The following is a 27,821-nucleotide window of genomic DNA, read 5'->3' on the forward strand; positions in this document are numbered from 1 at the left end:
CCGAGCCATACTGTACTGTACATATACTGTTAAATTAGCTGAGCACAAAGAAAAATAAGTTTAGCTGCCATATTGTAAACAATAGTTAGAAGAGTATTTGCTGTTATAATATCAAAAATAACAGCAAATACTCGAGAGTGCTGTTATATTTCTGCAAATGTAGTCGGGTTTGTTTTTCAGTGGGAGCTTTGAATAAAACATGTTGACTTTCCTTTAGAAAAGTGCAGCATAAGTTAATTTATTTAAACAGCAGAGTTCTGTTATATTTCTGTGGTCACAGCGCTACATTGGAAGCCTATCACAGCCTATGATGTTGAAGGAAGCCTTCACTGATTTTGAACCTTCTTCTTTTAATATAGTTTGGGTTGTACATGTACATAAATGCATTAAACTTACCTTTGACTTCCCTATACCAAAATATCTCTCTACTTCTATCTGGAAAATGCCTCCAGATGACATCACTTGGAGGGACCTTCAGTTCAGTCTATGTTATTTCATTGCTCACACTATGGAATTTGAAATCATAGTCAACCTGCTTTTCCACAGCTCTACCAGATGACATCATCTGAACCACTAACGATGAAAAACTCCTAAATCTTGTGATGTCATCTGGAGGAGTTTTTCAGCTAGAAGCAAAGTAATATTTTGATATAAGAGTCAGAGGGATGTTTAAAAGCATTAATGTAATTAATGTATGTTAATGTAAAGCAAGTAAAAAAATTGGTGACGTTCACCTTTAATTTTATAATTTCAATGTAACACATTCAAACATATTTTGACTTGGGTACAAACCCCTATAAAATCCCACTAAACACATATGAGCGGGTGGCTGTAGCTCAATTGGTAGGGCAGTTGTCAGGGTCTGTGGTTCGATCCGTGTTCCCAGCTACATGTTAAAGTGTTCTTGGGCAAGACGCTGAACCCCTAGTTGAGCACCTTGCATGGCAGCAACCGCCATCTATTTTTGAGTGTTTGAGTGTGTGTGAATGGAAATCAACATTGTAAAGAGCTTTGGATAAAAGCGTTATGTAAGTGGTCATTTTATTTACCAAACACATTGCCATCAAGCTCATTCATCCATCCATTATCCTTAACTGCCTACGCTGTTTGAGGACACAGGAGGAGCTGGGGCCTGTCCCAGCTCTCATTAGGTGGTTTACACCCAGGACAGGTTGCCATTCTATCTCAGGCCCAACACAGCGAGACACATAGAGACAGACGACAATTCACAGACCCAGGGCATTTAAGAGCAATGTACAGTCACCAGTCAACCTAACACGCCTCTGGACTGTGGAAGGAAACACACACAAGCACAGGGAGATCACACAAACTCCACACAGAAAGGCTGCAGCCAGCCAGGATTCAAACCGGGAACTAAGCACTCCTGCCTCAACCTCATCTATAGTTTATTTAAGGGTAATTAGCTAAGTGTAGCATAATAACACAATAAATGTATCATGTGAAAATAGGTCCCGGGGCAAGGGAAGGACCCCCTCCCAACCCCATAATTCTGGGGCCGGGGTAATTTTACATTACTTCATGGTAGTTTGATGCCTATTATGGGATGCTTTGTATCTGTTTTTAGTAAGTTTGCATCTCTTTTAAGATTTTGCATCATATTTAAATGTTTATTTAAACGTACAACTTAGACTCAGGAGCATGCCTCTTTCAGTCCTGGCCCTTGAATAATTATGGAAACTCTTTCAGGATCAATTATTAGTGTAGTCACTGACCCATTTTTGTGTGTTAACTAATTGATCATCAGTGCATAACATGATGCCTTGTAACAATTATAGACTCGACTGATAATCAGTGTGATAAACATGGCTTTTCGTTATGATTTTCAAGTGACTTGCTTGCTTATTTTTTTTTAAAACTTAAGAATGAGAATGTAATGAGAGAAACTGTGATTTTGTTGAAGTCATCTGGGGCTTTAGTTCTCATTACAGCTGATCATACAGTACATTTCCTTGGCTCGGGGCCTCTCCACTCAGCATTTTGCTCTTCCTGCAGTCTCTGCTCCACTGCCTGACAACAGCAGGCACTTTCCCTCCCTGCAGCTTAAACACTATCACAGTACAGAGAACGACATTAATTACTGTGTTTTTTTAAAATCTCATCTGCTAAATTGTATAACACAATCCCTCCTTAGTGACTAAGCTCTCTGGATGATCACTTTTCATTCTTTCCCACAAAAACACAATCTCTGTAATCTCCATCCTTGCTGCTGCTCTTTATCTCTTCAAAACAACACTAGCAAAATGTTACATGCATTGTCTTTATTATGAATGTGCTGCAGAAGTTTAATATTCCAAGTGCCATCTGATGTTTGTATTTCTCAACTTTTATCATCATACATTAATAAAAACATGCCAAAAACTACAAAGATTATAGAAGCAAGGTTGTGATACAATGACTGTCAGGAGCCTTGCTGACAGTTTCTGTGCCTACGTTAGATCATAACTACTTAATGCTAACTCATTGACTACAGAATTATCACAATATTGAGATCTATATCTGCAGGAGACTACAATTAAAAAGTACAAGTAATAGCAAAGAGAAAAAATGTGTAAGTCATTAGAGAAAACTGTCTGCATTTGTGAACTTGTGACACTTTTTTGTGGCATTTCTGTACATGATTCAAAACGCAGGATACAGTAATGAAGAGGAGTTTCATTTTTGATGAAATCCAGTTTCAGATCACAGTGAGAATCACAGGTAGATAGTAGGTTAGTTAAGGATAAACTGGCCTAGTGTTTTACAAACTTTTGCATTAAAGGTTACTTTTCTGTGTTTAACAACAAAATGGGTAACTTTTTAAAAAAATCCAGTACAAAATGAACAGTTATCAGAAATTTTCAGTGACAGAAATGCCACTATCTGTCTGGTTTGTAAGTGCACGTGACCTTTGGATGCAGACTGAAGCCACAGCCACAGCTCTGACAGTAATCACAAGCTATTTCATTTGTTACCCAAATCATGATGCCCCATATGCAGCCAACTACCACCATCTCCCAGCTGTGACACTGCACTTCGAGAGAGTCTTTTCTTGCTTCAAAGTGATCTTTTCCAAACATTATCAAAAGATCATAGGCTAGATTACACAGCATAATTAGTTTCAGTGTAAAATCAACAGTTTAAGTATTTTGCTACATTGTTAAGCCTTTCCCTAACTCACAGTGTAACTCATCGTGTTGAGCTGACGTACAGCCCACTTTTGAGATTCCTCCTCTTCAATCAGTAAGGTCTTTAGAAAGCTACAAACTTTCCTTCTAAATTCATTTTGGCACCTATATTTCCTTGCAATAGTGCCTGTGCCTCCTGTGTGAGACTTTCCATAATCCCTTTCATTTTAGCACCCTCAGCTAGTCCTTGGTAAGCCTCTTTTCCAGCCTCTTCTTGCCACCCGTACACTCATTTCTCAAACATAAAATGTATGTCAAGAGGCACGAGGACCACAGCAGAGAGTCTTAAAACAAGAGAACAAACTGTGATTGAAAGTATTTCTTCTATCTGAGGGAAATGGATACATTTCTGCTGTGCCACTGCAACATAAATCCCAGAGCCTGTCTGTGTATCCGAGTAGAATTTAATAGGCTAAAACTCTGATGCATCCAGTTGTTGGCGGACATTTTGTTGGGCATGTGGTGCTGAAGCTGGGAGGCAATCCGTTCTTTTTCCCGTTCTGTAACCACCTTCATGGTCTCCCTGGAGGTGGAGGTTTTCTCATCCACATTGTCTGCGTCACTTCTGGGGGGTGGTAATAGGATTCTTGATGCATTTGTGTCTTTCTCAAGAAAGTGTTGACCAGAATACGAAGGGGCTGATTAGTCTAACTGTCTACTCCCTTCTCCATCTAACATCAGATGGACAAAATCCCATTCCCTCACTCACAGCAGCAGCATTTGCATATATTTAATTTTCTTCCTTTAGCAAGAGATTTATATAGACAACAGAAATATAAGTAAGCACTGTATATCAGGTGCATATTTGTCACACATCCAGGTAATGACTAGGCGATAAAGACGGTGGTGCAGGTGTGGGCCAGATGGTCAGTTGCCTTATCCGGTTTCATCATGGGATGAAACTCAGGTTTTCACATTTACTAAAAAAGAAAAGGAAGCATATTAGTTGAAGAGCTATGTATTCTGAAACTTTATATGGATCTATACACTTTCACAGACGACCCATGTACAACATACAAGAAAAACAAGGATTTTTAGTCCTAAAGTGGCATTTGCATTAAGTTAATTAGTACATCTCTGGGACTTATGAGACCAGATAAGCTGAGACTGTGTGCATTCAGAAAAAAAAGGGCACGTACTTTTTGGCTTAAAATGGAGTTAAAAGGCAAATAATAAATTAAACTGACCCCTCCCATGAATATTTAAATATAGAAGACTGCAAAAAAGAAATACTAGTTGCTTTCCTCACAAATCACTTATAAGTAATGGTCACTGATCTGTCATCAGAATCCCTTTATTTGAACAATAAATTAACATTCATTTGTATTGAGAGCATAACAAGTCAGACACTGGCATACAATAATTACAGTATATTTAAATATATACATATGGTACAGGGACAACAAGACTAAACAATGTACAAATGATGCAAGGCATACAACAGACAGCAGACTACACAAATCACTCTACAGATAAACACACAGCAATCGGAGGCATGCAGTCGGTTACAGCTAGAGGCCATACTTGCAAATATGGAGAAATGTGTCAAAATGTGGATTTGGGTCTGATGCAAGTGTGATTAATATGTTCTGATCTTTGTGTAGAGTTGACATAGTTCCTAAAGGCTAAAGTGCCACAGTGTATAAAGACTTGTGCAGGCAACAGAACCGGTGCAATATTTTGCACACAGGGGTAGTAATGTCAGTCAATATGGTCAGATTATGCTAACAGAGCTAAAATATTATATTGTGATGTAATATATAGTGACAGTTACAGTTTTTCTGGGCCAGGAGCAGGTCACTTGCTACAAATTTTCTCAAATCTCAATATTCATGAGAAAAAACAGATGCTCAGGGGACAGATTAGCTGTGCACAACTACACAGAGAGTAAAAAGGTGAGGTGAAGGTTTAAAGGTCAGATTTGGGACACTCACTAGCCAGGTTGACAATGCAGGCGATGATAATGACCGTCCCTCCTACTAGTGACACCATGGAGAGCATCTTGGCTACGCGTCCCAGACGCACAGCGCCATCCAGGTTTCCCTGCTCGAGACTGTTCTTGGACTGAGAAAGATAATTAAATGTAATTAACAGATTAACTTAATCTGTTAGTTTGTGTTTAATGCAAATTTATATTTCAGCTAACACTATTTAAAAAAAATACTGTTATACAAATCAACTTATGTTGCTGAATATAAAAATACAAAATATTAAACCCATAGCAAAAACTCCAAAACAGAGAAAAGATTGCTTTCTTACCATGATGGAGTACACAAATCCCACAATGTTGATGGGCCAGACTGGACAGAAGCAGGCCAACACAGACAAGAGCAGGTAGTCTTTAACCTTGGTCCGGTCTAAGGGCGGGTTGGTGGCGATGCTGGAATGACGAGACAGCGATGGTCTTGGTGAGAAGGCGGTGTAGCTGATGGAGCCTGCCCTACTCCCCTTCCTAGTTTTGCCATGATGGGGGTATGAGATAGAGTGTTGTCGTCGGGGAGGGGAAGAGATGACAGGAGAGGCGCTCTCGAGAGGCTCTGAGTGGATCCCATTACCTGCAGGTGAGGGATGAAAAGGACTGTTGAAAATGTGTTTGAAACACTGGAAGAGGTAAATGTGTGTGTGCTCTCCCAGATCGCCTTTCACACACTGGAATGTGACTTTCTCTGAGCCAGCTGACTAAGCAGCTGTGTGACCTCCAACTCCCCACATGCTGCTTTAATATGAGGTCAAACTCAGTCACTTACTGTTGCTTAGTTTCTCGTTGATGACTATGACTAGCTCTCCCTTGGATTTGCTGCGGGGGGGACGTGTGATGGCCGGGCGGCTGCTGTGAATGAGTTGTTCACCTCTGACTGGTGGGCAGGGTACAGAGACGTGGTCTTGGCTCAACAGAGAGCCATCTTGGTCCAGCAATGATGGTTGTTCCTCTCCTGGCCAAATTGCAGGAGCTGGCATCATGTTCACAGCCATGCTGACAGCAAATTGAAGCCTCTGTTTGTAGTCCAGTCCTGTGTTTGCTGCCTATTTGTTACACCTGGGGGCCAGAAAACAGTTTTACCCACATTTTTAAACAGAAGCATTTCTCCCATTTACTTAAGGGCTGTTCAAAGGCTACTGGAAGTACAAAATAGTGAAAGAGGGAGGTTACATTAATATTACATTTTTAAAAGCTCTTTTTACATCACAATGTGGATATTTTTTTGTGCACTACAGGCCATAAAAGGTCCATCCTACCATTTGACAAGAGTCATGTTTGCTATCACTTTTTCCAAAAATAAGATCACTATCATTTTTCAAAAAACTTTAGATTGTTGTGGTTACATCTCCAGACAGTGTCATTTTTCCTCACCAACAGCAGCCCTTAGTTGTTTGTTCTGTAACTCAACATAAAGCAATACTACAATAAAGTTCAAATGTGAGTAAGAATGCCTGTCAAAAAAAGCTAGACTGATTTATAAACGAGGAAGTAACACATTTTTAAAACTTTTTTCCAGGTGAAAGTTGAACCTTTGTTTGATGTGGGTGCCATTTTAAAGCCATCATCTTTAGTAAAGGTAAATGCCACTTTTCCACAAGAAGATGCTACTAGTGTAACAAAGAAGAATCTCTGATGTCAGGTCATGTTGGTAATATAGGCATCAGGTTTTTAACCAAAAATATGAATGAACTATAATAATTAAATATATGATGAGTTTGAATATCAACAACCACACATGCAGAGTTTGTGTTTAGTTGTAGGTTGTGTGGTGTATTAAGTGCCTTAAGGTTTGTCAGAGCCTAGTGTGAGATCCTAATGTATACACCCGAATCATACACACGTTACTGTCATTTCCAAATAATCAAACTGAATATAAAAGGTGGAAGCCATTAAATCATGTTATCTAGAAGCATGTAAGTCTACTATAAAGCTAAGACAACATGCATACGGTAATATTTTTATTTACTTTAAGTCAAAATTTTAGGGAAACTTTCAGTAAATTATTGATAAAACACTGTGGTGTATTTTTCTAAGCAAAATCAGGCTGATCGATATTTACAACATTGGTTTCTAACCCTGGTCACCTGGGACTCCCTACCCTGCTTGTTTTCCGAATTATCCTTTCCCAACAAGTGCCCTGCCCACAATGATTCAATCAGAGTTTGGATGATACCAATTTGCTTCGTCTTCCCCTGCCCCACCCTAATCTAAAATGGTATCTCCCAGCTTCTTAATAACTGAGCACACCTTGTGTAGGTAACAGGCTATAGGTAGTGCAGGGGTAGTTACAAAAACAAAGCAGGGTTGGAAATCCCTGATTTAGAACAGATCTCTGGGTTTTGCTGAATCAGCTTTAAACATCCATTGTGAACTGGACGTTATTAGAGTGAAATACTGAATTGGTGGAATAGGGTTTTAAATTAAGGTAAAATGTGTAAAAGTCTGTTATAAAAAATTAGTTGTGCCAATTCAAAAACAGCCTATTTAGACACTGGCGAGAGGCTGTTTTCCCCGCATTTCTCTCACCTATTTCAAAGAAAATCTACTTGGACCGTTGAATTGAACAATGATGCTGACCCATACTTCCTAATCATTTTCGTACAGCGCTTAAATCCATTCCGCTTTAGCCGATTTACAATTTGTGCTCAGGCTCAGTATCACGATAAGCCTCTTTTTAATCCTCTCCAGGGACACATCGTCATTTTTGATCACTCCTTATGCTACACAGAACTGTAAATAAACGTGCTCAAAGCCCGTTTTCATATCAGCAGACCCCCTGCCTCCAGAAAAAAAAGCAGGTCACAATGACACGGACAGTGTAGCAGATGGAGGCAGGTTCCTTTGAAAAGCAACCATGTCTCCACACTCAGGTGTGTACATACCATTTTATTATGTGGACACACAGGCAGACGCTGCCTGACACACGGTGGCCAGAAGCGGCACAAAGGGTGAAGGACAAAGCATCAGACTGACAGAGACATAGAAAAAACACTCGGATTGCCGAGTGAAGGTGGGGGGGTTCCGATTAATTAGGCTGCTGCTGGTGATTCAGCGGATGCTAGATATTATGTTGGGTTTAAAACATGTGGCTGGCGTTGTTAGACAAATATTTGCCAATAAAGAACCCGCTCTAAAATACAGCTAAGGCGTTAAGATGAGGATATAAGATAAATCAAACTGACCTTTTTAATCCAGCGTCTGTCTCAACACAGCCGAAGCATCCCTGGCTTTGACATCGTGGTAACAATAATCTCAATTATGAAAAAGAATTTGCATCAGGGGCAACCAGGCATTTCCTCTGAAGCTATAACTGATATGCAAACGTGCTCATTTTGTCTAAAAGCCGAGATGATCCTTTTGTTTGTGTGAAGGCGGAACCCGACTGTGGTAGAGCTGTATCAGCGCAATGTGCAGGGATTGATGGGGAGTCTCCAGGATGGATCAGGGAGGAGGGGTGTAAAATGGAAAGTGAAATCAACCACACTACGTGACGAGAAAGGAGAAAGGAGGCGGCGCCGGATTGTAGCATCCCTCACGCCGCTTATCCAAAAACATATTACACTGAGTATTTGTTCAGTGATGCCGCAGCACAGCAATCTGTGATAAACAGCTGTTCTCCTTTCTTCGCCTCAAAGAGGACAGAAGTTCACCTATTAGCCCAACCAGGGTTTTAAACCAGGCACAAGCGAGAAATACTCCCGTATACGCACATTCCCGTTAGTGACACGGGAAGCAAATGTAACAGTGGCCATTTGATTTGTTTCATAAGAAAATACACACTCCAGACATTCAAGCATACGAGGAGTTTATTTAAAAGCAATAGTGCGCCATCAGCTGAAGGACTGTGGTAACTTCAAAAACACAAAAAAGTACAAATAAAAGCTTTTAAAATAAAGTTATAAACATTTAAAATTGGCTGGATTTATATTAAAAAAAAAAAAAAAAAAACCAACCATCATCACTTTCCCATGGCACTCAGGATATTTGCCTGAAAAAAGTGACATAAGCAAGATAATGAGTTAAAAAGGCAATACTTCCAATATTTTATGAATTATTATCTGCAGCTATTCATATGAGTCTTACAGAATAGCCTGTACTTCGTACTAAATCAAACATTTGACCTACTGATTACACTAGATGAATATTCTGGGCAACACCAGAGATAATACATTTTATGGTGTATCTTTACCACATTTCATTGCTAACTATTGCTAAAAAGATTGAAGAAATGACGGGGGACTTACCTTCATGAAGGAAGAAAATCTCTTATCTGTCATACCCTCCACTTTTACCAAATCTTCCAACTGCAAAACAAATCACAGGGTCACAAGAAAAAAAATTTAAATCTACACCAAACAAATACCTGGGGGGGGGGGGGGAGAGACCACACCTCTGGAGCTTCCCTTCTCACTAACCTTTGTGAAGTGACCATTGATCTCCCTCCAGCCCAGAATGAGCTTTGCCTTCTTGTCACCAATCTGCTGGAGACCTTTCAGCTCTTTGAGGGAACCAGTGTTGAGAATCTGCAGGATTTTCTGCCTTAACTGCTCCAGCAAAGATGTGTTAAGTTGGGACTCCCAGCCACTCTCCACTGCGTTCTCTTTGCCATCAGGGAGCTAAGAGAGACCATAGGGAAAATTTGATTACATTTCCAATTGAAATTACAATTTTAAAACACACCAAGTAATATAAACACATTGGAAAGGTTAATTATGACCCAAAACTGGAATCTTGCAGCATCTGAGTCAAACTCAATTTGAGCTAATGCACTGCATCAGCTTGTATCTGATGCCTGCAATTCTGCAGAGGTGTCAAGCTAAGCAAAGGACAAATAAAGCTCAGATGCTGACCTCAATGTGGTCTGAGAGCTTCTTCTTGATACAGACTGACGGTTTGATGTTAGCAAGCTGCTGAAGTGGCTGAGAAGACACTGAGGGGAAAAAATATAAAAAAAAAAATATATGCACAAAGTTAATTTTACATTCATATGTGACATCTTTTAGTAAGGTAAAAAAAACAACTGCATGTAAAGATTATCTATAATGAAACAAATGTACACTTCAAAGCCATAAATGACAGGCATTAGCTGGCTCACTCTCTGAGCTGCTGAGGGGTAGAAAATATTTGCACCTCCTTCATTTGATACATTTTCTGACTCTTCTATTGTAGGCTGAGCTCTTGTATGACATTCCAGATCATTAGCTCCGGTGATTCAACATGACCAAATTAGCGAGTGACTATTAGTCAATGAAGCATGGACAGAGGATGATGCAGCAGGAAAGACATTTTCCAAGCTAATTTGTTCATACAGCCCTTAAATTATTCAAGGGCTATTTAACTAGAGCAGCATCTTACGTCTCTATATTATGTCAGCTAGCTTCCTACAACTACTACCCCAACTGACCTTGTAGGGGTTGGACCACAGCCTGCTGCTTATTGGGTTTTGTGGCACTTGTCTGTTTTCTTTGTAGAGGAGCTGTGCTGTTCTTGAAGACAGGGTCCTGCTTTACATTTACTTTGTCTCCAGCCAACCGACTTAAGAGCAAGGCCTTGCTTTCAAACTCCCTCTGCCTCTCTTTAAGCTCCTGTATATACAAAAAGGACTGAGATTAGCACACAAATCTCATGAACTGATCAAGCAATGTAAAGTAACAGCTGGTTAAAAAACAAAAAAACAAACTAAAGTGGTGGCAGATGTGACAGTCTAAGATATAAATGTAAAACATACAACAAATTACTGATTTTGAACAAATTAAAGTTTTAAACTTTATTTGTAGGTGTATGTTGTCACCTGGATCTCTTTACGAGACTGAGCCACATCTTTCAGCATGTCAAGCCTATTTTTGTCCTGACAGCTCATCATCAGCTTCTCCAGAGCTATTAATCGGTCCATCACTGATGGCTCTGCCAACCTGGAGGACAACAGAACGAATACAAAGAAAGATTAAAATGCAGGCAGACAATAAGTGTGGATCTTTGAAATGCAAACGTAACTCACAAGGACAGCAATGAATGAATAAATGTTAACTAGTATCTTTGCCAGGGCAGACACCTGAAAACATATGGGAAGAAACCAGTGCTTGTTTCATTAGACACAGCCACTGTAGCCAATGGAAGAACTGCTCCCTTGCTTTTACAACAAGCTATAAATTATTGGCCCATTGCTTTGTTGCCATTTTGTGGATTGGATATTGCAGAAGAAATTGAATTAAGAGTGCCACATTTAGACTGAGGTTTATGCTTTTACTTCAGTCAAACATTGCAGTTCCCGAGACTGATTACATAGACAAATAAGACTATTATTTACCTGTCAAAATGTGCAGAGGGTGAGGACCCATCCTCTTCAATTTTCTTCTCCTCTTTCTGCTTCTTCTTATGTGGCTCAGTGCCAGACCCCCCCACCTCATGGTTCTCTCTGGCCCGCTTCACTGGAGATGAAGGCAGAAGGGAAATTACCAGTTTAGTATTCAGCACACTCAAGTAACTGTAGGGTTCTCTAGAGTGTAAAGCAATTCAGAGGAAGATGGCACAGCATCAGTCAAGGCTGCATTGCAGTGCCTAAAATTAAACCTGCAAAATGTAATCAGGAAAGTAAGACAACACTACTTAAAAAAACATTACATGACCAGATTACATGTGCAAAAAAATTCAAATTACATCCATCTTGCCTAGAGAGAGGTGGCTGAGTACTTCAAAAAAATCATCTAGAATGTGACTTGGATGCCCCCTAAAGGCCCTTGGAACCAACTGTCTGAGCTCCAATACCTACTGAATTTCTTTCTGTATTTAACAGCCCTCTGAATGCAAACATTTCAGTTTCACTCACCTGGAAGTACAGGCACAGCCACAGTTTCTTGAGTGAAGGGTTTATTCACAATGAGCTTGGATTTGGCAGCAAAGTTGAGTGCACTAAACGTATCAAAATAGTATTTGTACTCTGGTGCAATATTTGTGATCATGACAGAGTGTGCTGAGCCACCCAGAGAGTCTTGTAGAAGCCGTGTAAGTTTACTGTCTCTGTATGGCACACGGATGGCAGTGCCAGAGTTAAGAGAGTCCACCACTTTGCTGAGAGTGAAGAGAGACAGGTTGATGGCACCGCTCTCCTTCAGACGGATGCCCTTGTTGCCAGTACGACGGTTGTCCTCAGAACCAGCTAAGTCTACCAAATATAGCTTGCCTGTCTGTTGTCTGTAGGGAAAGGCATGCAGAGTCCGCACAACCTAGATAAGTGAGAAGGTTGAGAGTTGAAAAAGGGACAGTGGCAGAGTTAAGTTGTAAAAGAAATACAAAAGAGGGAGGAGGGAGAAAGGAAAGTTTAAATGAGCAAGACGACAACTGCAAACCATACATACATAGTCACACTACACAATCGTACTGCAATATACGGACAACAGACAGTTTGTTTCTCTCCCGTGTTAGTCCCAAGAAGCCTAGATGATGCTAGTGGGAGTGTTGCAAGAGAGAATTGATTTTAGCACCAGCTACCAAATCCTGGCCTACTGCTCAGAGGCCATGACCTGTTTAAGATGCTGTTTGACTGAAGAGAAAACAACTCTCAAAGAGAACTATAAATGTGAATGACTGGGTTGATCAGATTAAATATCAAACCTTGATGAGTAGAATAGCATGGCTGCGGCTGGAGCGGTGGTTTAGTTTGGTAGAAGCTGTAGTGCGATTGAGGCTGGCAGGAATAAAGTGTTTGTCAAAATCTGAGAAGGATGAAATGGTTGTGTGAGTAAGGCCAGGGATAAGGATGTTTTTGTCCTTGTCCTCCCTGATTGGTAGATCCTGAGAGCCCGGTGACAGAAGATCTAGCACCTGAGAAAACAAAAGGTGTAGCGATTCAAAACTGCCGGAAGCACAATCGCAGCTCAAGTACAATACAGTGGTGTTGATTAAGAGTGGGTAAGTGTTGCTACTGCCCTCCATACAGTTTGACTTCTAGAGCCCCTTTTAGACATGCATTGGAATTCTGATATTTTCCTGACCTTCTTTTTAGAGGGGGTGTATGTGTGAATGCAAACGTCTGAGTGAAAATCTGCTGACATTATCCAGACTATATCCTTCAAGCCATCTCGTGCAATGTCTGTTATTATGTGCACAAGCTCATGCACGCAACAGCTCCTCTGTCCCAAATCGTCGGGAGGATTAAAAGTGAGCAAGTGGAGGAGTTGATGAAATTTCTATCACGCAACTGTTGTACTAATCGAATGATTGAACCTTTTTATATTAGATGCACACCTCCGTTGTGCTGTAAATAAAAGGTTTCCCACAGATGTAATTAAGCAGAAACACACTGTACAGCCAATCATTCATACCTTCTCATTATAAATTTCTAAATAAGACATGCCAATGCTGTAGTCCCATCCTTCTTCCTCATCTTTAGCTTTAACCAGATTAAAGACCTCTCGAACAGCCCGCGGAATTACACCAGGCTGCTCTGAACTTCCCAACATGGTGTGGGTCTTACCTATAAAAAAAAAGGACAGTTACTAAAAATGTAAAAAAGACATTGATTAATTCATATAAAATGAGAACTCTCAACAAAACTCGCATAAAGGGGGCAAAAGTGTTTCTGAAATATGTTAAAAGTATAATTGCTATTTAAGGCAATATATATGTCACAGTTCATAACACCTTATCCATCTGTTATTTCATAGCAAAAACAACATTTATATAAACAGAGGACTAGAAGGGAAAATACCCAACATATAAACAAATACAATATGCAAACATACCAGCTCCTGTTGGCCCATAGGCAAACACACTGGCATTTTGTCCACCCAGTATGTGCGGTAGAATTGGCTTCACTGATGAGAGGAAAACCTCTTGCTGTGTAGTTTGCTCACCATGAAAAACATCAAAACTGTAACAGTATTGATAGCAAAAGAAATGACTTCGAGGGGATAATCAGAATTTTTGACAAAATGGTTTTGTTCCAAGCACAGTTAAGTTACACAAGTTAGAGGACACTGACTGGTATTTAACTGTCTCCATAGCATTCCTCCAGTTGATTATTTCCAGATTTTGGGAGTCAAGGCCTCTTACACACGGTCCTTCGTCCTTTTCATCTTGTTTGCCCATATAGGGTCGTAGACGAACAGCTACCCGGACCCTGGACGTCTTCTTGTTTGCTCCATCTGGTGCCACACGCTGAGCCATGTTTGAGCTCTCAAAAAAACTAAGGCCCGGATAACAACAATACACGTTAGCGCGGGTTAGGTTACGCTGGTGGTAACGTTAAGTAAAGTTTGTTGAAAGTGTAATAGTTTAACAGACGTACTTGAGTTTAACTTGCACAAAACCATACGACACTGGTGATATTTTATTGAAGTAAGGAAGACAATAGTTGCAATAGGCTAATGCTAGTTATTAGCAACTCAACTAGGATAGCGTTAACTTTCCGTCATGTTAACGGTTGCTGCTCTTCCTTTTCAAACAACATAGCCAAAGTTGAAATAAATGAAAAAAATTACTGATTTTATAACTATTGTTTCGTTGATTCTTACCGCTGTTATCTGCAAACTCTTGAACCCCTTTGTTATTTTCCAACTTCAACTACTACCAACATTGCAGACGTCTTTTTAACAATGGCGATGGAACTCAACTACTGGTTAGCTAACTTTAACGGAACACATTTCAAATAGGGAGCGCTGAAACCGGAAATGACCAATAACCAATCATAAGTCGGTAAAAACGCTGGCGCTTTTTTCGCATACAGTATTCTTATTTATAATTTTTACTTCTGCATACAATATGGTAGTCAAAGTTATGCTGTATATTGATATATGTAACGATACAATGTTTGATATGCGTGACTAATGCCAATCGTCTAGTAAAATACGATATAAAAGAACATTTCGCTGGTAGTCATTTAGCCCCGTCTGTGATTGGGCACTGCACAGGAAGTCTTGATAAATGTAGATCTGTAGTGCATACACGTTAACATCTGTCGGTCATTCCAGTCGATAATGGACAATCCACATGATGTATAATTAGTGGGAATTACGCGGTCTAGCAGAGCCAAACGAAACGTCACAATGTCCTTCTAGTCCAAAATGGCGCTATGTTTACGTCCCTACATAATCGGTTATTATCCCTAGCAAGTCTCATGGAGAGCTGTGTGACTTAATGCACTGTAAAAGATCATTTGACGTCAACTGCAGTAACGCTAATCCAGGACAAACGGTAATAGCAATTTTAGACACGTATGTTGGCTAAGTACTCGTGGTGTTTTCGGCTGTTAGGTCTGACGTTAGTTAGCCGGTTAACTCAACTAACAATACAATTAGCCACTCTTCTATCGTGGCAATGTTAACTGTTTGTCATTCAACTTATTTAATGAATGTTGCCATGACACGGGTTAAACACTATTTAGCTACTACTTTTAGCTAGCTCGTACCTTACATTCTATCACTAGTTACCCTCAGTTGGCTAAAATGCATGTTTTCACAAATCGTGCTTGTCTGTAACAGATCTATAAAGTTAACCAGCAGCAACAGTAGGAAGCATGCAAGCTGAAGCCACAGACTCTTCGCTGAGAGAGGGCATAGAGGCTCTGGGTGTAAAGGACAATGAAAAACCTCCAGTAGACAAAGAGGAAGAAAGCGACAAAGAGCCTCAAGACGCTACGATGACAGCTGCTACAGAGGAGGAGGACTCGTCAACCAAGGATGGAAAAGGTAACTGTATCAGGAAGCTATAATACATACAGAAATAACTATGGAGTTTTAATATATGAAGTCACAAATCTCCTAAACAGCATAACACTTTACTTTTGAGCAATAACTTATTATAAAGTGGCCAGTGCAGATGTAATGACAGTGATATGCAAACATTTGGGAATCAAGGGACAAATACATATTTGTGTTTTAAGGAAAAGTCATTAAATATACAACCCTTGCATCAGAAATGAAACAAAGCTTTGCCCCAAATGGTAATGCGTATTTGCTGTTAATTCAATAAATTTTAAAATAGAAACAAATATGTTTTGTGTAAACTTTATTTATTCAGGGAAATCTCACAGAGATGCAAGATCTCTTTTTCAACAGAACCCTAAAAGCGCGTTATGTATACAAACATACAAATATATTATAAAGTTATTCTGAAACTAAATTGTAATATATGAACATACAATTCATACATTAATTTGTTCATTATACAGACACATAGACTGGTCTTACATACACAGCTAAAGATACATTCTATAAAACAAAACTGTTGGCAGAAAGGCAAAAGTTAATTATGGCATATGAAAAAAAGGTTGGGCAGCCTACTAATTAGTGCAAACGTCTAAAATGCATAAAATGTGGGCAATATTGTGTCATTAACTGGTATAAGGAATCAAGTGAATAATAATATAGGTAAACTTAAACGTGTAGTTTAAGGTTAATGTGTAATTTATGTAGAACTGTATGTACAGAAAAACCTTTGCTATAATTCTGTAAAATGCAAAATAAAACTACAAATAAAATCACTTTTTTTCCCCCCTATAATTTTTACACCGTTTAGCTGCTTCCTCAGATGGAGATACAGATGCTGCAGAAGGCGAGGCACACAAGGATGAACCACAGACAGACACAGGGGTGGATGGTGAAGAGGGAAAGCAGGCTCCAGAAGAGGACAGTGAATGGGAGATTGCATACAGTGATGAGGAAATGGAGGACCCCAAAAACTGGATGCCCCCCCCGGCTGAGATTAAAAGACTCTATGAGCTTCTCGCTAAAGGAGAGATGCTAGAATTGAACTTTGTGCCACTTCCTAGAAGGCCTCCTACACCTGAACGTACCCCTTCACCTGAAAGAGACGATGAGGAAGAGGCAGCGAAGGAAAGGGACAGGGAGGAAAGAGAACGCAAGTCAGTATTGCTTTTTCTCATAATCATTTCCTCTCTTAAGTCATTTTGTTGTCTGGTTGTATGAGAGAGCTCTTTTTTCCAGGCCTCCAACCCCAACTGAGTTTGACTTTGATGAGGAACAAATGCTAACCCCTCAGAAAAATTCTTTCATCAACAGACGCAGAACCCCAGGTATGAAAGACAGTAATTCCATCTTCTCTTTACATTCCACTGTTGGGTTTTGTCACCATCAAAAAACATTTTTAGATTGTTTTAAGCTTGTTGTAATTTTTTTCCTTGTCTCCCAGGATCTTCAGCCCGCTCCTCTGTGAAAAGGGAAGCCCGACTTGACAAAGTCCTGTTAGACATGAAGCGCCACCGCAAAATTGAGGAGCACATTATGCGTACGGGGCGAGATCTTTTCAAGAGTGACAAGAAGCTGGAGGAGGCCTTGTCTCCGAACAGCCAGAAAGAGCGGGAGAAGGAGAGGGAACGAGACAGCAACCCTAACACCATCTTTTCTCCCAGACAGAGAAGATACTGAAGTATTAGGAGATGGGAACTTGACCAGAGGCAAATAAAGCTAAGAGCTTTCTGAGGCCTCCTCAAAACTTGAATTTTTTATGTAACAAGTTTTGTATATTTTCTGTGCGTGTTTTGTATGATGACAATAAACATTTTAACTCTGTAAAGTGATCTGTTGTAGACAGTCAGAACTAGTTGGTTAGAAATACAAAGTTGTTATAGCTTTGAACAGCTACATTGAAAGGTTGAGCATCAGAGGAGGAAGGGATGATATAATTTAAACATTAGGGGGATAACGGAACATATTTTTTATATCTTTAGAATACAGTCCATTCAGAGTTATACCCAGTTAATACAAAAAGAAAATAGATATGAATAAACATATATTTTGTTGTATGATCACCATATTAGTATATATATCAAGTTTTTCAGAAAATGTTTTTGATATTACAAAATACTGCGTTAGGCATGTGTGAAGGAATTTCTCAGATTTACTAAAGTCAAATTATCAATACCTTTGTGAAATACTCTCACAAGTAAAACTCGGCTTTCAAAATGTTTCCTAAAGGTACAAACTTAATAACTCAAGAAACACTCATTATACAGACACTTGTTTTATAATAATGACTATATTGGATTATAATTACTCATGTAATAATTACATTGTGTTCACTGCAATGTTGTAGCTGATGATAGAATATTTTGCCACCTAATAAACAGATTATCATATTGTTTGAATATAATAAGTACAATTTAAATTACTAATCGGTTTGTATCTTGTGAATTTCACACCAGATATCTTGTCTTATACTGTATTATATATTATTAATCAGATTACACTGAGCATCAAATACATTTAGTACAGTCAAGGAAGTGATACATAATTTAAATACTCAAATAGAAATATCAAAATACAGTAATAAACTGAATATACTATACTGAATATGCTTTTAGGTATGCTTTATGCTTAATATCCTTTATTAAGCTGAATAAGAAATAATTCCTAAAATCATAAAAATGGTATAAAGCCCTATTGTTTTGGTCATGTTTCTCTTGAAAAAAGTGGTTGCTAACCTCAATGGCCACTCAGACAAATTTAAAGGATTCCAATCACACTAAGAGAGTATGTTCTGATAATGATAAACTCACAGCATACAGTATTTTATGAGCAACTGAAAGTGTTCCCACATGGTGTTCAAACAAAACACCATGTGTGCATTGCTGCCACAATTTCCAGTGACTTTCTCAAGTGCAAAACCCTTCATAAATCAGCTTATTAAAAGTCTTTTCACACCATACACATTTAGACAGCTACAGTGGCATATGAAAGTTTGCAATCCCTTTAGAATTTTTAAGCTTTGGGTGCATGATGGATTTGACAAAGAAAAAAAACCCTACTCTCCAAAAAGAATATGGCTGTCCATGTTGAGCCAGAGGGATGTTAGAAGAAAAAATAGAACATTATGGCTTTAAAACCGTTTTTCTTTGGGGGGTTTTGCAATAAAAAAATCACACTAAAAACTGCACTTCAACATAACCTCACTGCATCTGTGAAACATAATGGTGATAGTGAAATGATTTAGTTTTGCTTTGCTGCCTCTGGACTAGGACAGCTTCCCTTCTGTGATGGGGCTATAAATTCTGAATTGTACAAGCAAATTTTAAGGCATCCATCTTAAGCTGGATGAAGTGGATTGTGCAGAAAACAACTTGTTCTACTAAAAACTAGTTAAAGCAAAAGATGTTTTGAAACATCCAAGTCCTGAATTTGATCATATAGAAATGCACTAGAGTAAGACATGAAGCAGGCTATTGATACGAGGAAGCCAACCAACATCCCTGAGCTGAATTTGTTCTTTAAATAGAGATGGGGTAAAATCCCTCCAAACCAATCTGCAGGGCTGATGAAGTTAACTGAAACATTTAGTCAAAGTTGTTGCTGCAAAAGGGGGTCAAAAAGGGGTCACACCAGTTGCTTAAGGCATTGACTTATTTACTTTTGTTTTGCACATTTAAATATTTAAGATAAGTTTAAAAAAATTAAATCGATTCAATTCAGTTTATCAAGTTTTAGGAGATTCTGTACCATCTAGTGGCTCAGCTTTACCTTATGATGAAGCAGGTATATGATAAAAACCTTTTAAAAAGTAATTTAATAAATTATTTTCAACACAGAGGGGAAAAAAAAAAGACTCAAGACAGGTTCAGGACAGAGAAGTATATTTTAGCTAAGTTTGAGTAACAATACAGCCTTCACATAAGGCTCAGAAGCAGAGTATAATATGTATGCATAAATTTGCATTCAAACCACAAACCAAATAAATAAATAAATAAATACTTACAAATAAATAAGCATTTTGTGGAATATACAGTACATCAGTTGAAATGTTTTAGTATTGTCAAGAAGCAGTACCTTACAAATTCATAGACCAAGGGAATGGATGTTCTGTGTTCAACATGCCCACAGTTGTCCAGATGTTTTGGTACAAGCTGTCCTACCTTGAGAGTTTCTGAGCTTTGTTTTTATTTTTATTTTTTATTTTCTTGACACATTTCCAGGACAGTGTAACTGCACACATAAAATGAGAATACAAGCCAGTTTGCTCCTAGAAGGTTCATAGAACCAGTGGCTCAAATAAATGGCTCAATGATTGGAACAATTCATACATTGTTAAAAATGATTTAATAATGCAATAATAGATCAAATAAATAACTGAGCAACATCAAATTAAGTTGCCATGGACAAAAGTGCTGCATGTCTATCACAAGGGAATGCTTCCCTACAATATTTCTTTGTCACCATTGTTTCCCTTGAAACTCTAGAATTGAAAGCTCTCTATAAAGGCTAAAAACACACTAACACAGATCCCTTTGTGAAACACTCCAACCAACCAAGTGGAGATTTAGGGATGTGCATCAAGAAAAACAAAACACAAATGTGGAAAACTAAGCTTAAAGTGACAGCTACTGCGCATCACTTTGTTGTATGGAAAATGCAAAACACACTTTGTGAGATCAGTAAATGGAATGACATAATATCTACAGTGAAACAAGAAACACTGCCATAACATTTAGGGGTCCTCTGCGTATACTAAGCTGCAAAAATGTGGCATGTTTTAATGTTAAAATGTCATTGTTAAAAAATGCCTGTAGAAACATCAGATGCAGAAATCCGACAAAACTTAAAATAAAAATAACACTGACCTAATACTGACATGGAAATAAATACAACTTTACACTGGCTATGTACACCTGTGACATTATTCTGTTTGAGGAAAACGGCTTACTTCTCTGAGGATTAAAAAAAATTACATAACAAAATTGCAAAGAATGGGGAACAGGGATAAGGCAGCAGAATACAGTCTCATGAAATTATCTTCCTTCTAAAGATAAGTAAGTCTTGAGGTTGGTTACATTTTGTTAGAATGACGGTGACTACATAGAGGATACAGATAATAAACACTAACAAGTCAAAATACTGCTTAGCTGGGATTTTTTTTAATCTTTTCTGAAGGTCTTCATCACTAAACTGAATTAGGCCTTCCAACTACAGCAAATGTACTAACATTACAATATAATACATTCCTATTTTCCTGCTTTTCCTATACCGGGAGGCAGAGAACTGAGTTTGATCTATGTGAGGGAAATAGCCACCTATGCTTGCTATACATCCAGGCAAATTCCTCTCAGGTCAGTGCATGTCCCCATCTGTCACAGTGCCTGATGACATCTTTAAATACTTTGAACTTGAAGTACTAAAGGCCAGGAACCAAATAATTTAGCTTTAATACTTTGACTGCCGGCCACAAAGACTTCAGTGCTTGAGGCAATTGTCTTTAGTCTTCTCTATATTGCTACTTGTTTCAAGTCTCACTTTCCCCCCAAAGCTTTCTTTTCTTTACTTACTCATTGGTACATTCGCCTTCTTTCCCTCCCCACCCTCCATTTCACTCTTTTCAGTGAGTGGCCAGCTCGGGCTCTGTGGAGCGCGTGCTGTAGCCGTTTGCGGGCTGGGGCATGGAATTGCCATCAGTTTGGTGCTCTTTTGGTGCAGCCTTGGTCGGACATGGTCGCTGTGAGCGGGAGGAGCCTGTGAATAACCGCAGGGCACCTCTGCAAATTAGGGAGAACCAATAGAGCTGGGGTGCCATGAGCAGAGCAGCACCAAGATTACAGTGCCAGGGCACTGTGAAGGGAACCATGTGGAAGGGTATGGACGCGTACCTGGACAAGAAGGATTGTACACACATTCTGAGCCATATTTCCATATCATAGAGACTATGTTGCTGTACAAATGTACTGACCCCAGTTCAGCGAGACAGCAGAAACATGAGAAAACAGAGATGGAAAGAAAGACATACCTTCCATAGACGTAGTAGAGGTAAGGGAAGAGGAGGACTCGACAGATGAAAAAAGTGATCAGCATTAGAGCTCCATTCACTTTGTGCAGGAGAGTGTGTTGCTGTTTGTACTGAGAGCGAAAGACAAACAGAGGAAGAGGTCGAGAGAGAAACAAAAGCAAGCGGTACAGTTTGGTGAAAGCTGACTGGTAACCTCATTTTCTATTGTTGCATTGTTATAGTTGTTATAACTATTTGCACAGACTGAAAGAGACGTGCCAGAGAGCACAGTATGCCATGCTACTGGGTGGACACTTAGTTCTACAGGTGGCAGTAGGAAACTGTTTGTCAGTGAAGCAGGCTTTTTAAGCTCTTATTTGTGTTCAGCAGTCTAAACTTTTATCTCCAACACTTCAGTGAGATAACGCAGAGGACAACCTCAGTCCTCTGAAAAGGTTTTCCTCTTTCTAGGACTATACAGCTTACCAAAATAAATAAATAAATAAAATATTTTTTTATAATTAATTTATAATTATTAATTTGCTTTTGTTTTTTTTAAATACTGTGCGTGCGCGCACAGTATTAAAGAAAAGCTGCAAATAAAGGGACACAGCTTATAGCCTGCTGCTGTTTATCGCAGAACCACACGCTCTGCTGTCAAAGATAGGAGGGGCAGAGAGTCAAGAGAAGAGGATAAAAGGACAGGCTGATAATATATCTGCTGAAAGTCCAGAGTAAGACTAGGTGCTACATTCAGAGGCTAACAGCTGGAGGAGTTTTGAATTAGGGACAAGCAGAAAGCAATGGAGGGAAAACTGTAAAGCAGGCAGTGAAATATTGCAAACAAACCTAAAAAAAATACAGGTGGGATGCAGCTGCTACATTATATGCATTGTAGCTAACTATGACTGCGTTTACATGCACTCAAGAAACCGGGGTACTCTGAGAAGGCAGCTTTCTCGGGTAATCAGAGAACGGCGTTTACATGCACTTTACAATAGCCTGGTTATTGGAAATACACGTGTATATATGCAGCAGAAAAGGAGTTTAAGTAGGTTTTCTTCAACTCTGACTTATTTTGGAAGCCGATTTTTACGATTTTAACCGTATAGTGACAGAAAATGCTGCTTTCTGACTTGAGAGAGGAAAAAAGGTCGTCAGACTCGGCTTATCTGTAAGGGGTCTGAATTTTAAGAATCCATGGGGGAAAGTGACTTTTTGTACTTCTATAAGGCACTTTGTGTTAGTTCAATTTACTTTCTGACCTTAGGCATACTTAGTTTTAAAAAGTAGGCAACCTCACAACTTTATTGATCTCTTTCTACATGCTTGTTCCTGTCTGCAACTATTTATTACGCACATATGCCATTAGAGAAATACGATTATAATCCTGGTTTTGCATGTATCTACATGGAAAAAAAATTAAATAAAGCATTCAGTGACAAAAATCTAGCTGGGGAAATCAGGTTTCCCTGATCCCCTACTTGATTTCCCCTTTACAGGACAGTTAAGCAATCGGCTTCCCAAGAAAGCGAAACATAACCCGGTTCTTAAGTCCATGTAAATGCACTGTATGTTACCAATTAGTGACTGATGGCTCTGACACCATGTTTGATGAGAAACACAGTCAAAAGGAGCCAACGGGCATGAACAAGATGTATGCTGGGAATGACCAGAAATATCATCTTCATTGAATGAAACAGGGAAAAGAATTGAAAAGTGCAGAAGAATGAAACTTAATTACATGCAACAACACCTAAATCTTCTTTGAGGCTGAGCAAGCACACTTACCTGGATGAGTATTTTTCCTAAGCAGACAGATGGAGTGCTGAGCTCAGCCATGAACATTATACCTTGGAAATAATCGCCCTTTCCTTGTCGCCAGAACTAGAGAGAGAATAGTAAGTCGATTACTTGTCTAGATTGCACTTGCATCTTTCTTTTTTAACTTTTTGGTAGGTTTGATCCGAACCCCCGTGAATAAATATCAAGCTTCAGACACTGTGTCCAGGCTTTTGATGAAAATTACCTGCATAACTGTACCTTCATACTCTTCACATGAATATAAAGGCAAGTATTTAGTTAGCCTGTTAACTCACTTTGTAATTATAAGATATAAAATCTAGTAAAATTTCCCCATGACCAAACTATTCCATTAAACAAAAGGAAAAAAAACTAATAAGTTCCACATACTATAGATAATGCAGTGCTATAGTCCTTACTTGCCTCACTCAAATCTAAGCCCAACAGAAAAAGCATTGTGTGACAGTTACCACAGAGACAGGGAAGCAGACAGTGACCATAACAACATGGTGCAGCACCATAAGGAACTCGCGACGCAGGTAGCTCGTCACAGCTGAGCTCATGTGCTGGGGTGCTGCCGAGGCTTCCTCATGTCCTTTGACCCGTAGTTTGTACCAGTAGCACATGAACATTGCGTAGATATCATACACGAAGTAGGGAACAGCAAACAGGATGTAACTGCTAGTCAGCCAATGCCTGTGTAGAGAGGAAGTTGGCTTTTTAAAATGGAAAGGGGGGAACAGATGTCAAATACTAAAAGTGGAAAAACTCATAACATCTAAGCTTGGTTACTACGAAGAGCACCACATATTTCCTTGCTGGTGACCTGAAAGCCAGTGCAGTGCCTGCCTGCAAAAAAAAAACCCATTGCCCTTGTAAACTCACCTTAATTTACAAGCAGTTATGAAAAACAGTACTCATGTATGATGAGGTACAATCCCCCAAGTGCCTACGCATAGTGCATCTTAAAGCCATAAAGACTCGACTTGCTGGTTGAACGGGATGCAAAATATTTAGATCTCTTTACTTACTGGTCCTCAATGATGTCCTTGCATGAAGAAGAAATGATGTATCCAGCTGAGGAAGCCATGACTGCCTGAACTGATGACACCAATCTAAGAAGAGAGAATGTCAAATAAACAATTACCATATTTTAAAACCAAATTTCAAAGTTTTTATTTTATTTTATACAGTACACATGAGTTTAGGTCTAAAACAACTTGGATGGCACACATCCAAGATGTTTAAATAATTTAGTTGTAAAGGAATAAAAAAAAATGTAAGTGGGAAGTATCTACATTCGTCTGCACCTAGAGGGTCTAACCTGGCAGACACAATGACTGCATCTCCTTCACTCCATCTCAGAGCCGGAATGGACTTCAGGCATTGTTTGGACAGTAAGAAAAGGCCTGGAAAGAACACCGACCCAGCAGCTAGGATGGTCAGCATGGTCTCTGGCGATCTGTCTGACATGCAAAAAGTTTAACGGGCAATCTGGTCCTTGAGCTCAGTCACTCTTTGCCCTCTCTGAAAAACATAAAACAGTTTATACAAACCTCTGTGAAGGCATCTCACACGTATATGCATTTACCTGTATATCCTGACATTACAAATAAACCCAAATGTCAAATGTCAAATATGTGGGAATGCATAACTCATCCTACAAAGATGAGTTTTACATTTCCAGAAAGTGAAACAAAAGAGCAAAAAGAATTAAATTGTTAAAAAAAAAAAAAGCAACATGTTAACCAAACTGCTTAAGTGATTAGATTATACCAACTTATAATTATGTGTCCTTTCTAATAAACATTTCCCTATCTTACACAATAATCAAAGTATGGACATCACTGATCCTGGTATTTCATGATATGGAGTAGAATCAAAGTTTGGTGGTATCAACCAACCCTAAAGTACAGAAATCAGGGAGACTGTATTATTGCTAAGTAGAATAGCAGGGGCCTTTTTGTACAGCATGTAGTCATGTCCAGTGAGACAACACTGTAAACGCTTTTCACGAATGTATTTTAGTCCTAGAACAATTATGTAGTAGCTCGGTGTGGTTTTGGAGTTTGCTCACACTCGACGAGCTGACTCATTAAATAGTTGATGTACATTAGCAAAAAATACGCAATGCGCTATTTTTAAAATCCTGAACGTTCGAAAATATTGACATAAGCTAGTGCTCGTGGAAACCATGCGAGCCAAGGTTACCTGAGCGGAAAACGGGTCAGCGTTGGGTTAGTGGCCAAGCTTTAATGGGTTAGCTAGCGTTAACAACAGGGCCAACTGAGACTTGCTCCCGCTTCACTTAACTATCTGCAAAACGGTTAATGCTAACATTAGCCTAACGTTGCGCAACTTTGACTGCATTGTGCATTATTCGATCCGGGAAGCATAGATGTCAAACATTACTTAATACTAAAGCCACGCTAAGTGAGCTACAACGTTATTCTAGTCTTTTAACTATACCAGCTGAAGCTAACAATAACTCTAGAACGGTTAGCTACATGTAATGGAAATTAACCAGTTTAGCATTTGTTTGTCAATTTGATAGAAGAAAACCATTATATAACATACTGTTATATGGGTTTAGGGAACAGTCAGTGGAATATTGCTAGGATTAGCTAAATGTCATCACTCGCCTTGGTAAGCATGACAACTGCGCTGTTGAATCGCCTGGTAACAATGACGCTAGGACCGTTAGCTAATGCTAACATATCTCTGAAGTGTAGCTTAGTTACAATGTAACATTATTTAGCGACCACTTCGTTTATACCGAATTCAAATAAAGGCAGCTAGAAAGATGCTAAGACCCTAAACGATAATTAACGACTGAATATACCGGTGCTTACTTTTTGTTACATGTTCATGAAAACGTTACGTTAACATTAAAGTGTTTTGCTGTGATGTTATTTGTTTGTAGCCGTTAGCAGTAGCAACTAAGCCCCCCCAAGCTAGCTGGCTGACTGACAGACACTGGAGTTGACACGTTTCAAATGAATGAAAAAACTTAAGCAACATTTACAGAGAGACTCTGCGGAGTCCAGTCAGCGGCCAGTAGAAACTCGTGTCCTGCAGAAAGCGTTTAACATTAGAGATATACCAGGGGTCTCCGCCTCAACGATCCGCATGTTTATGTGGCCACTTCAATTTCTGAAGGGTAGCAGCAGCGAGCTAACGCTAGCTTGCAGTAACTTAGATCGAAATCTGTCTGAGGGCAGCTCACAAAGAGCACCGCCGACTAACTTGCGATCTAGTCTGCTTAAGTAAACGACTATTTAAAACAATGAGGAAAAAAACATTAAGACAATACGATCCAGGTAACGTTAGGTGATCGCTATATCATCTCATCTATCTCCAAACAGCAGAGCAAAAATGCCGCTGCCTCTCAGAAGCAACGTTGACTCAACACTGGGGACTGCTGCGCCAGCTAGTTCCTATAGGCCCATTCGGCAACTTATGTCATGACGAGATGTTTTAACGTCATTGCACTGCATTTTGCAAATTAGGTTTTGTTGTTTTCCACGCTGGGGAAACGCTGAATGGATTCCCCAAAAGGAAGCCATGTATTCCATAGTAATAAGATAGCAATAACCCAAAGGCTCAGCATTGATGTAGTATTCTTAAATAAATCGTTATAAATCTCCAAAAATAGTTAAAGCAGCCATGCAGCTATTTTAAAGCCTGTCAAACTTGACATGTTTGGAGGATTGGACATTGCATCCCAGTCAATGCAACTTTCTTCAGGCTTTGCCCAACTGTTATTGGGGTTACTACTGCAATAACACTGCAATGAGGGTGTCATTGGGGTTAATGGGTATGATAAAACTCATTTGTCTACACTGTCTGTGTTCAACAGGGGGAAAAAAATTGTAAAAGAAAAAAAATGATTTGTGGAGAAAACTGTGATCACTATTTTTAAACATGATGAACTTGGGCAGAGTATATTCTTTTGGTTTATTAGAGGATGTGGTCATACAAGTTGTGTATTCCACCCATAGTGCATTGTGTCATGTTAAATAAAACACTAAAATGACATAGAAATGTAAGTTTAATGGCACACTGTTCTCAGAATGTAAGTATAATTTGTCTTATTTGTTTAAACACTAAAGCAAAGTGAAAAGTATCTTTGTACATTGTAAGAGAGT

General features: G+C 39.2%; 4 protein-coding genes across 8 annotated transcripts; 1 reads left to right on the top strand and 3 right to left on the bottom strand.

The window, feature by feature from the left end:
- Window positions 1-851: 851 nt before the first annotated feature.
- prrt2 (proline-rich transmembrane protein 2) lies at window positions 852-8,710 on the bottom strand. 3 transcript variants are annotated; one of them, XM_067487848.1, is made up of 5 exons: window positions 8,349-8,614; window positions 5,933-6,222; window positions 5,445-5,740; window positions 5,120-5,249; window positions 852-4,105 (listed from the first exon to the last, which is right to left on the bottom strand). In XM_067487848.1, exons 2-5 carry the CDS (start codon window positions 6,156-6,158, stop codon window positions 4,089-4,091), a joined length of 669 nt encoding a protein of 222 aa, XP_067343949.1. In that variant the 5' UTR covers window positions 6,159-6,222; window positions 8,349-8,614; the 3' UTR covers window positions 852-4,088. The 3 variants fall into 3 exon arrangements, with proteins under 3 accessions (XP_067343949.1, XP_067343950.1, XP_067343948.1); XM_067487849.1 differs by lacking the exon at window positions 852-4,105 and having other exon boundaries at window positions 4,252-5,249; window positions 6,035-6,222; window positions 8,349-8,710; XM_067487847.1 differs by lacking the exon at window positions 852-4,105 and having other exon boundaries at window positions 4,333-5,249.
- Window positions 8,711-8,954: 244 nt separating this feature from the next.
- On the bottom strand, window positions 8,955-14,829 carry kif22 (kinesin family member 22). Its single transcript, XM_067487840.1, has 13 exons — window positions 14,679-14,829; window positions 14,147-14,350; window positions 13,908-14,035; window positions 13,488-13,639; window positions 12,778-12,987; window positions 11,993-12,389; window positions 11,474-11,594; window positions 10,958-11,078; window positions 10,571-10,751; window positions 10,017-10,096; window positions 9,582-9,782; window positions 9,411-9,470; window positions 8,955-9,154 (listed from the first exon to the last, which is right to left on the bottom strand). Exons 2-13 carry the CDS (start codon window positions 14,329-14,331, stop codon window positions 9,125-9,127), a joined length of 1,866 nt encoding a protein of 621 aa, XP_067343941.1. The 5' UTR covers window positions 14,332-14,350; window positions 14,679-14,829; the 3' UTR covers window positions 8,955-9,124.
- Window positions 14,830-15,195: 366 nt separating this feature from the next.
- On the top strand, window positions 15,196-17,697 carry pagr1 (PAXIP1 associated glutamate-rich protein 1). Its single transcript, XM_067487846.1, has 5 exons — window positions 15,196-15,357; window positions 15,645-15,851; window positions 16,681-17,026; window positions 17,109-17,197; window positions 17,314-17,697. The coding sequence occupies exons 2-5, from the start codon at window positions 15,680-15,682 to the stop codon at window positions 17,547-17,549; spliced, it is 843 nt and encodes a 280-aa protein (XP_067343947.1). The 5' UTR covers window positions 15,196-15,357; window positions 15,645-15,679; the 3' UTR covers window positions 17,550-17,697.
- Window positions 17,698-19,733: 2,036 nt separating this feature from the next.
- Window positions 19,734-27,560, bottom strand: tlcd3bb (TLC domain containing 3Bb). Of its 3 annotated transcripts, none has more exons than XM_067487845.1 (7): window positions 26,699-27,560; window positions 24,998-25,135; window positions 24,705-24,788; window positions 24,144-24,369; window positions 23,662-23,757; window positions 21,892-22,001; window positions 19,734-21,754 (listed from the first exon to the last, which is right to left on the bottom strand). In XM_067487845.1, exons 2-7 carry the CDS (start codon window positions 25,120-25,122, stop codon window positions 21,487-21,489), a joined length of 909 nt encoding a protein of 302 aa, XP_067343946.1. In that variant the 5' UTR covers window positions 25,123-25,135; window positions 26,699-27,560; the 3' UTR covers window positions 19,734-21,486. The 3 variants fall into 3 exon arrangements, with proteins under 3 accessions (XP_067343946.1, XP_067343943.1, XP_067343944.1); XM_067487842.1 differs by having other exon boundaries at window positions 24,998-25,200; XM_067487843.1 differs by lacking the exon at window positions 26,699-27,560 and adding an exon at window positions 25,885-26,685 and having other exon boundaries at window positions 24,998-25,200.
- Between the last annotated feature and the right edge of the window lie 261 nt (window positions 27,561-27,821).

This window comes from Channa argus, chromosome 20, assembly GCF_033026475.1.
Source record: "Channa argus isolate prfri chromosome 20, Channa argus male v1.0, whole genome shotgun sequence".
NCBI lineage: Eukaryota > Metazoa > Chordata > Actinopteri > Anabantiformes > Channidae > Channa > Channa argus.

Coding starts and splice junctions, on each gene's coding strand:
- prrt2 (XM_067487847.1), bottom strand. CDS start 6,158: ATGGCTGTGAACATGATGCCAGCTCCTGCAATTTGGCCAGGAGAGGAA. Junction 5,741..5,932: donor CAACGAGAAACTAAGCAACA/GTAAGTGACTGA, acceptor CCTCACCTGCAG/GTAATGGGATCCACTCAGAG. Junction 5,250..5,444: donor GATTTGTGTACTCCATCATG/GTAAGAAAGCAA, acceptor TATCTTTCTCAG/TCCAAGAACAGTCTCGAGCA.
- kif22 (XM_067487840.1), bottom strand. CDS start 14,331: ATGGCTCAGCGTGTGGCACCAGATGGAGCAAACAAGAAGACGTCCAGG. Junction 9,471..9,581: donor TCAATGGTCACTTCACAAAG/GTTAGTGAGAAG, acceptor TTTGTTTTGCAG/TTGGAAGATTTGGTAAAAGT. Junction 9,155..9,410: donor GATTTTCTTCCTTCATGAAG/GTAAGTCCCCCG, acceptor CACTTTTTTCAG/GCAAATATCCTGAGTGCCAT.
- pagr1 (XM_067487846.1), top strand. CDS start 15,680: ATGCAAGCTGAAGCCACAGACTCTTCGCTGAGAGAGGGCATAGAGGCT. Junction 15,852..16,680: donor GTCAACCAAGGATGGAAAAG/GTAACTGTATCA, acceptor TACACCGTTTAG/CTGCTTCCTCAGATGGAGAT. Junction 17,198..17,313: donor CAACAGACGCAGAACCCCAG/GTATGAAAGACA, acceptor CTTGTCTCCCAG/GATCTTCAGCCCGCTCCTCT.
- tlcd3bb (XM_067487842.1), bottom strand. CDS start 25,146: ATGTCAGACAGATCGCCAGAGACCATGCTGACCATCCTAGCTGCTGGG. Junction 22,002..23,661: donor TAGGAAAAATACTCATCCAG/GTAAGTGTGCTT, acceptor TTTCGCTCTCAG/TACAAACAGCAACACACTCT. Junction 21,755..21,891: donor CTCTACTACGTCTATGGAAG/GTATGTCTTTCT, acceptor CTTCTTGTCCAG/GTACGCGTCCATACCCTTCC.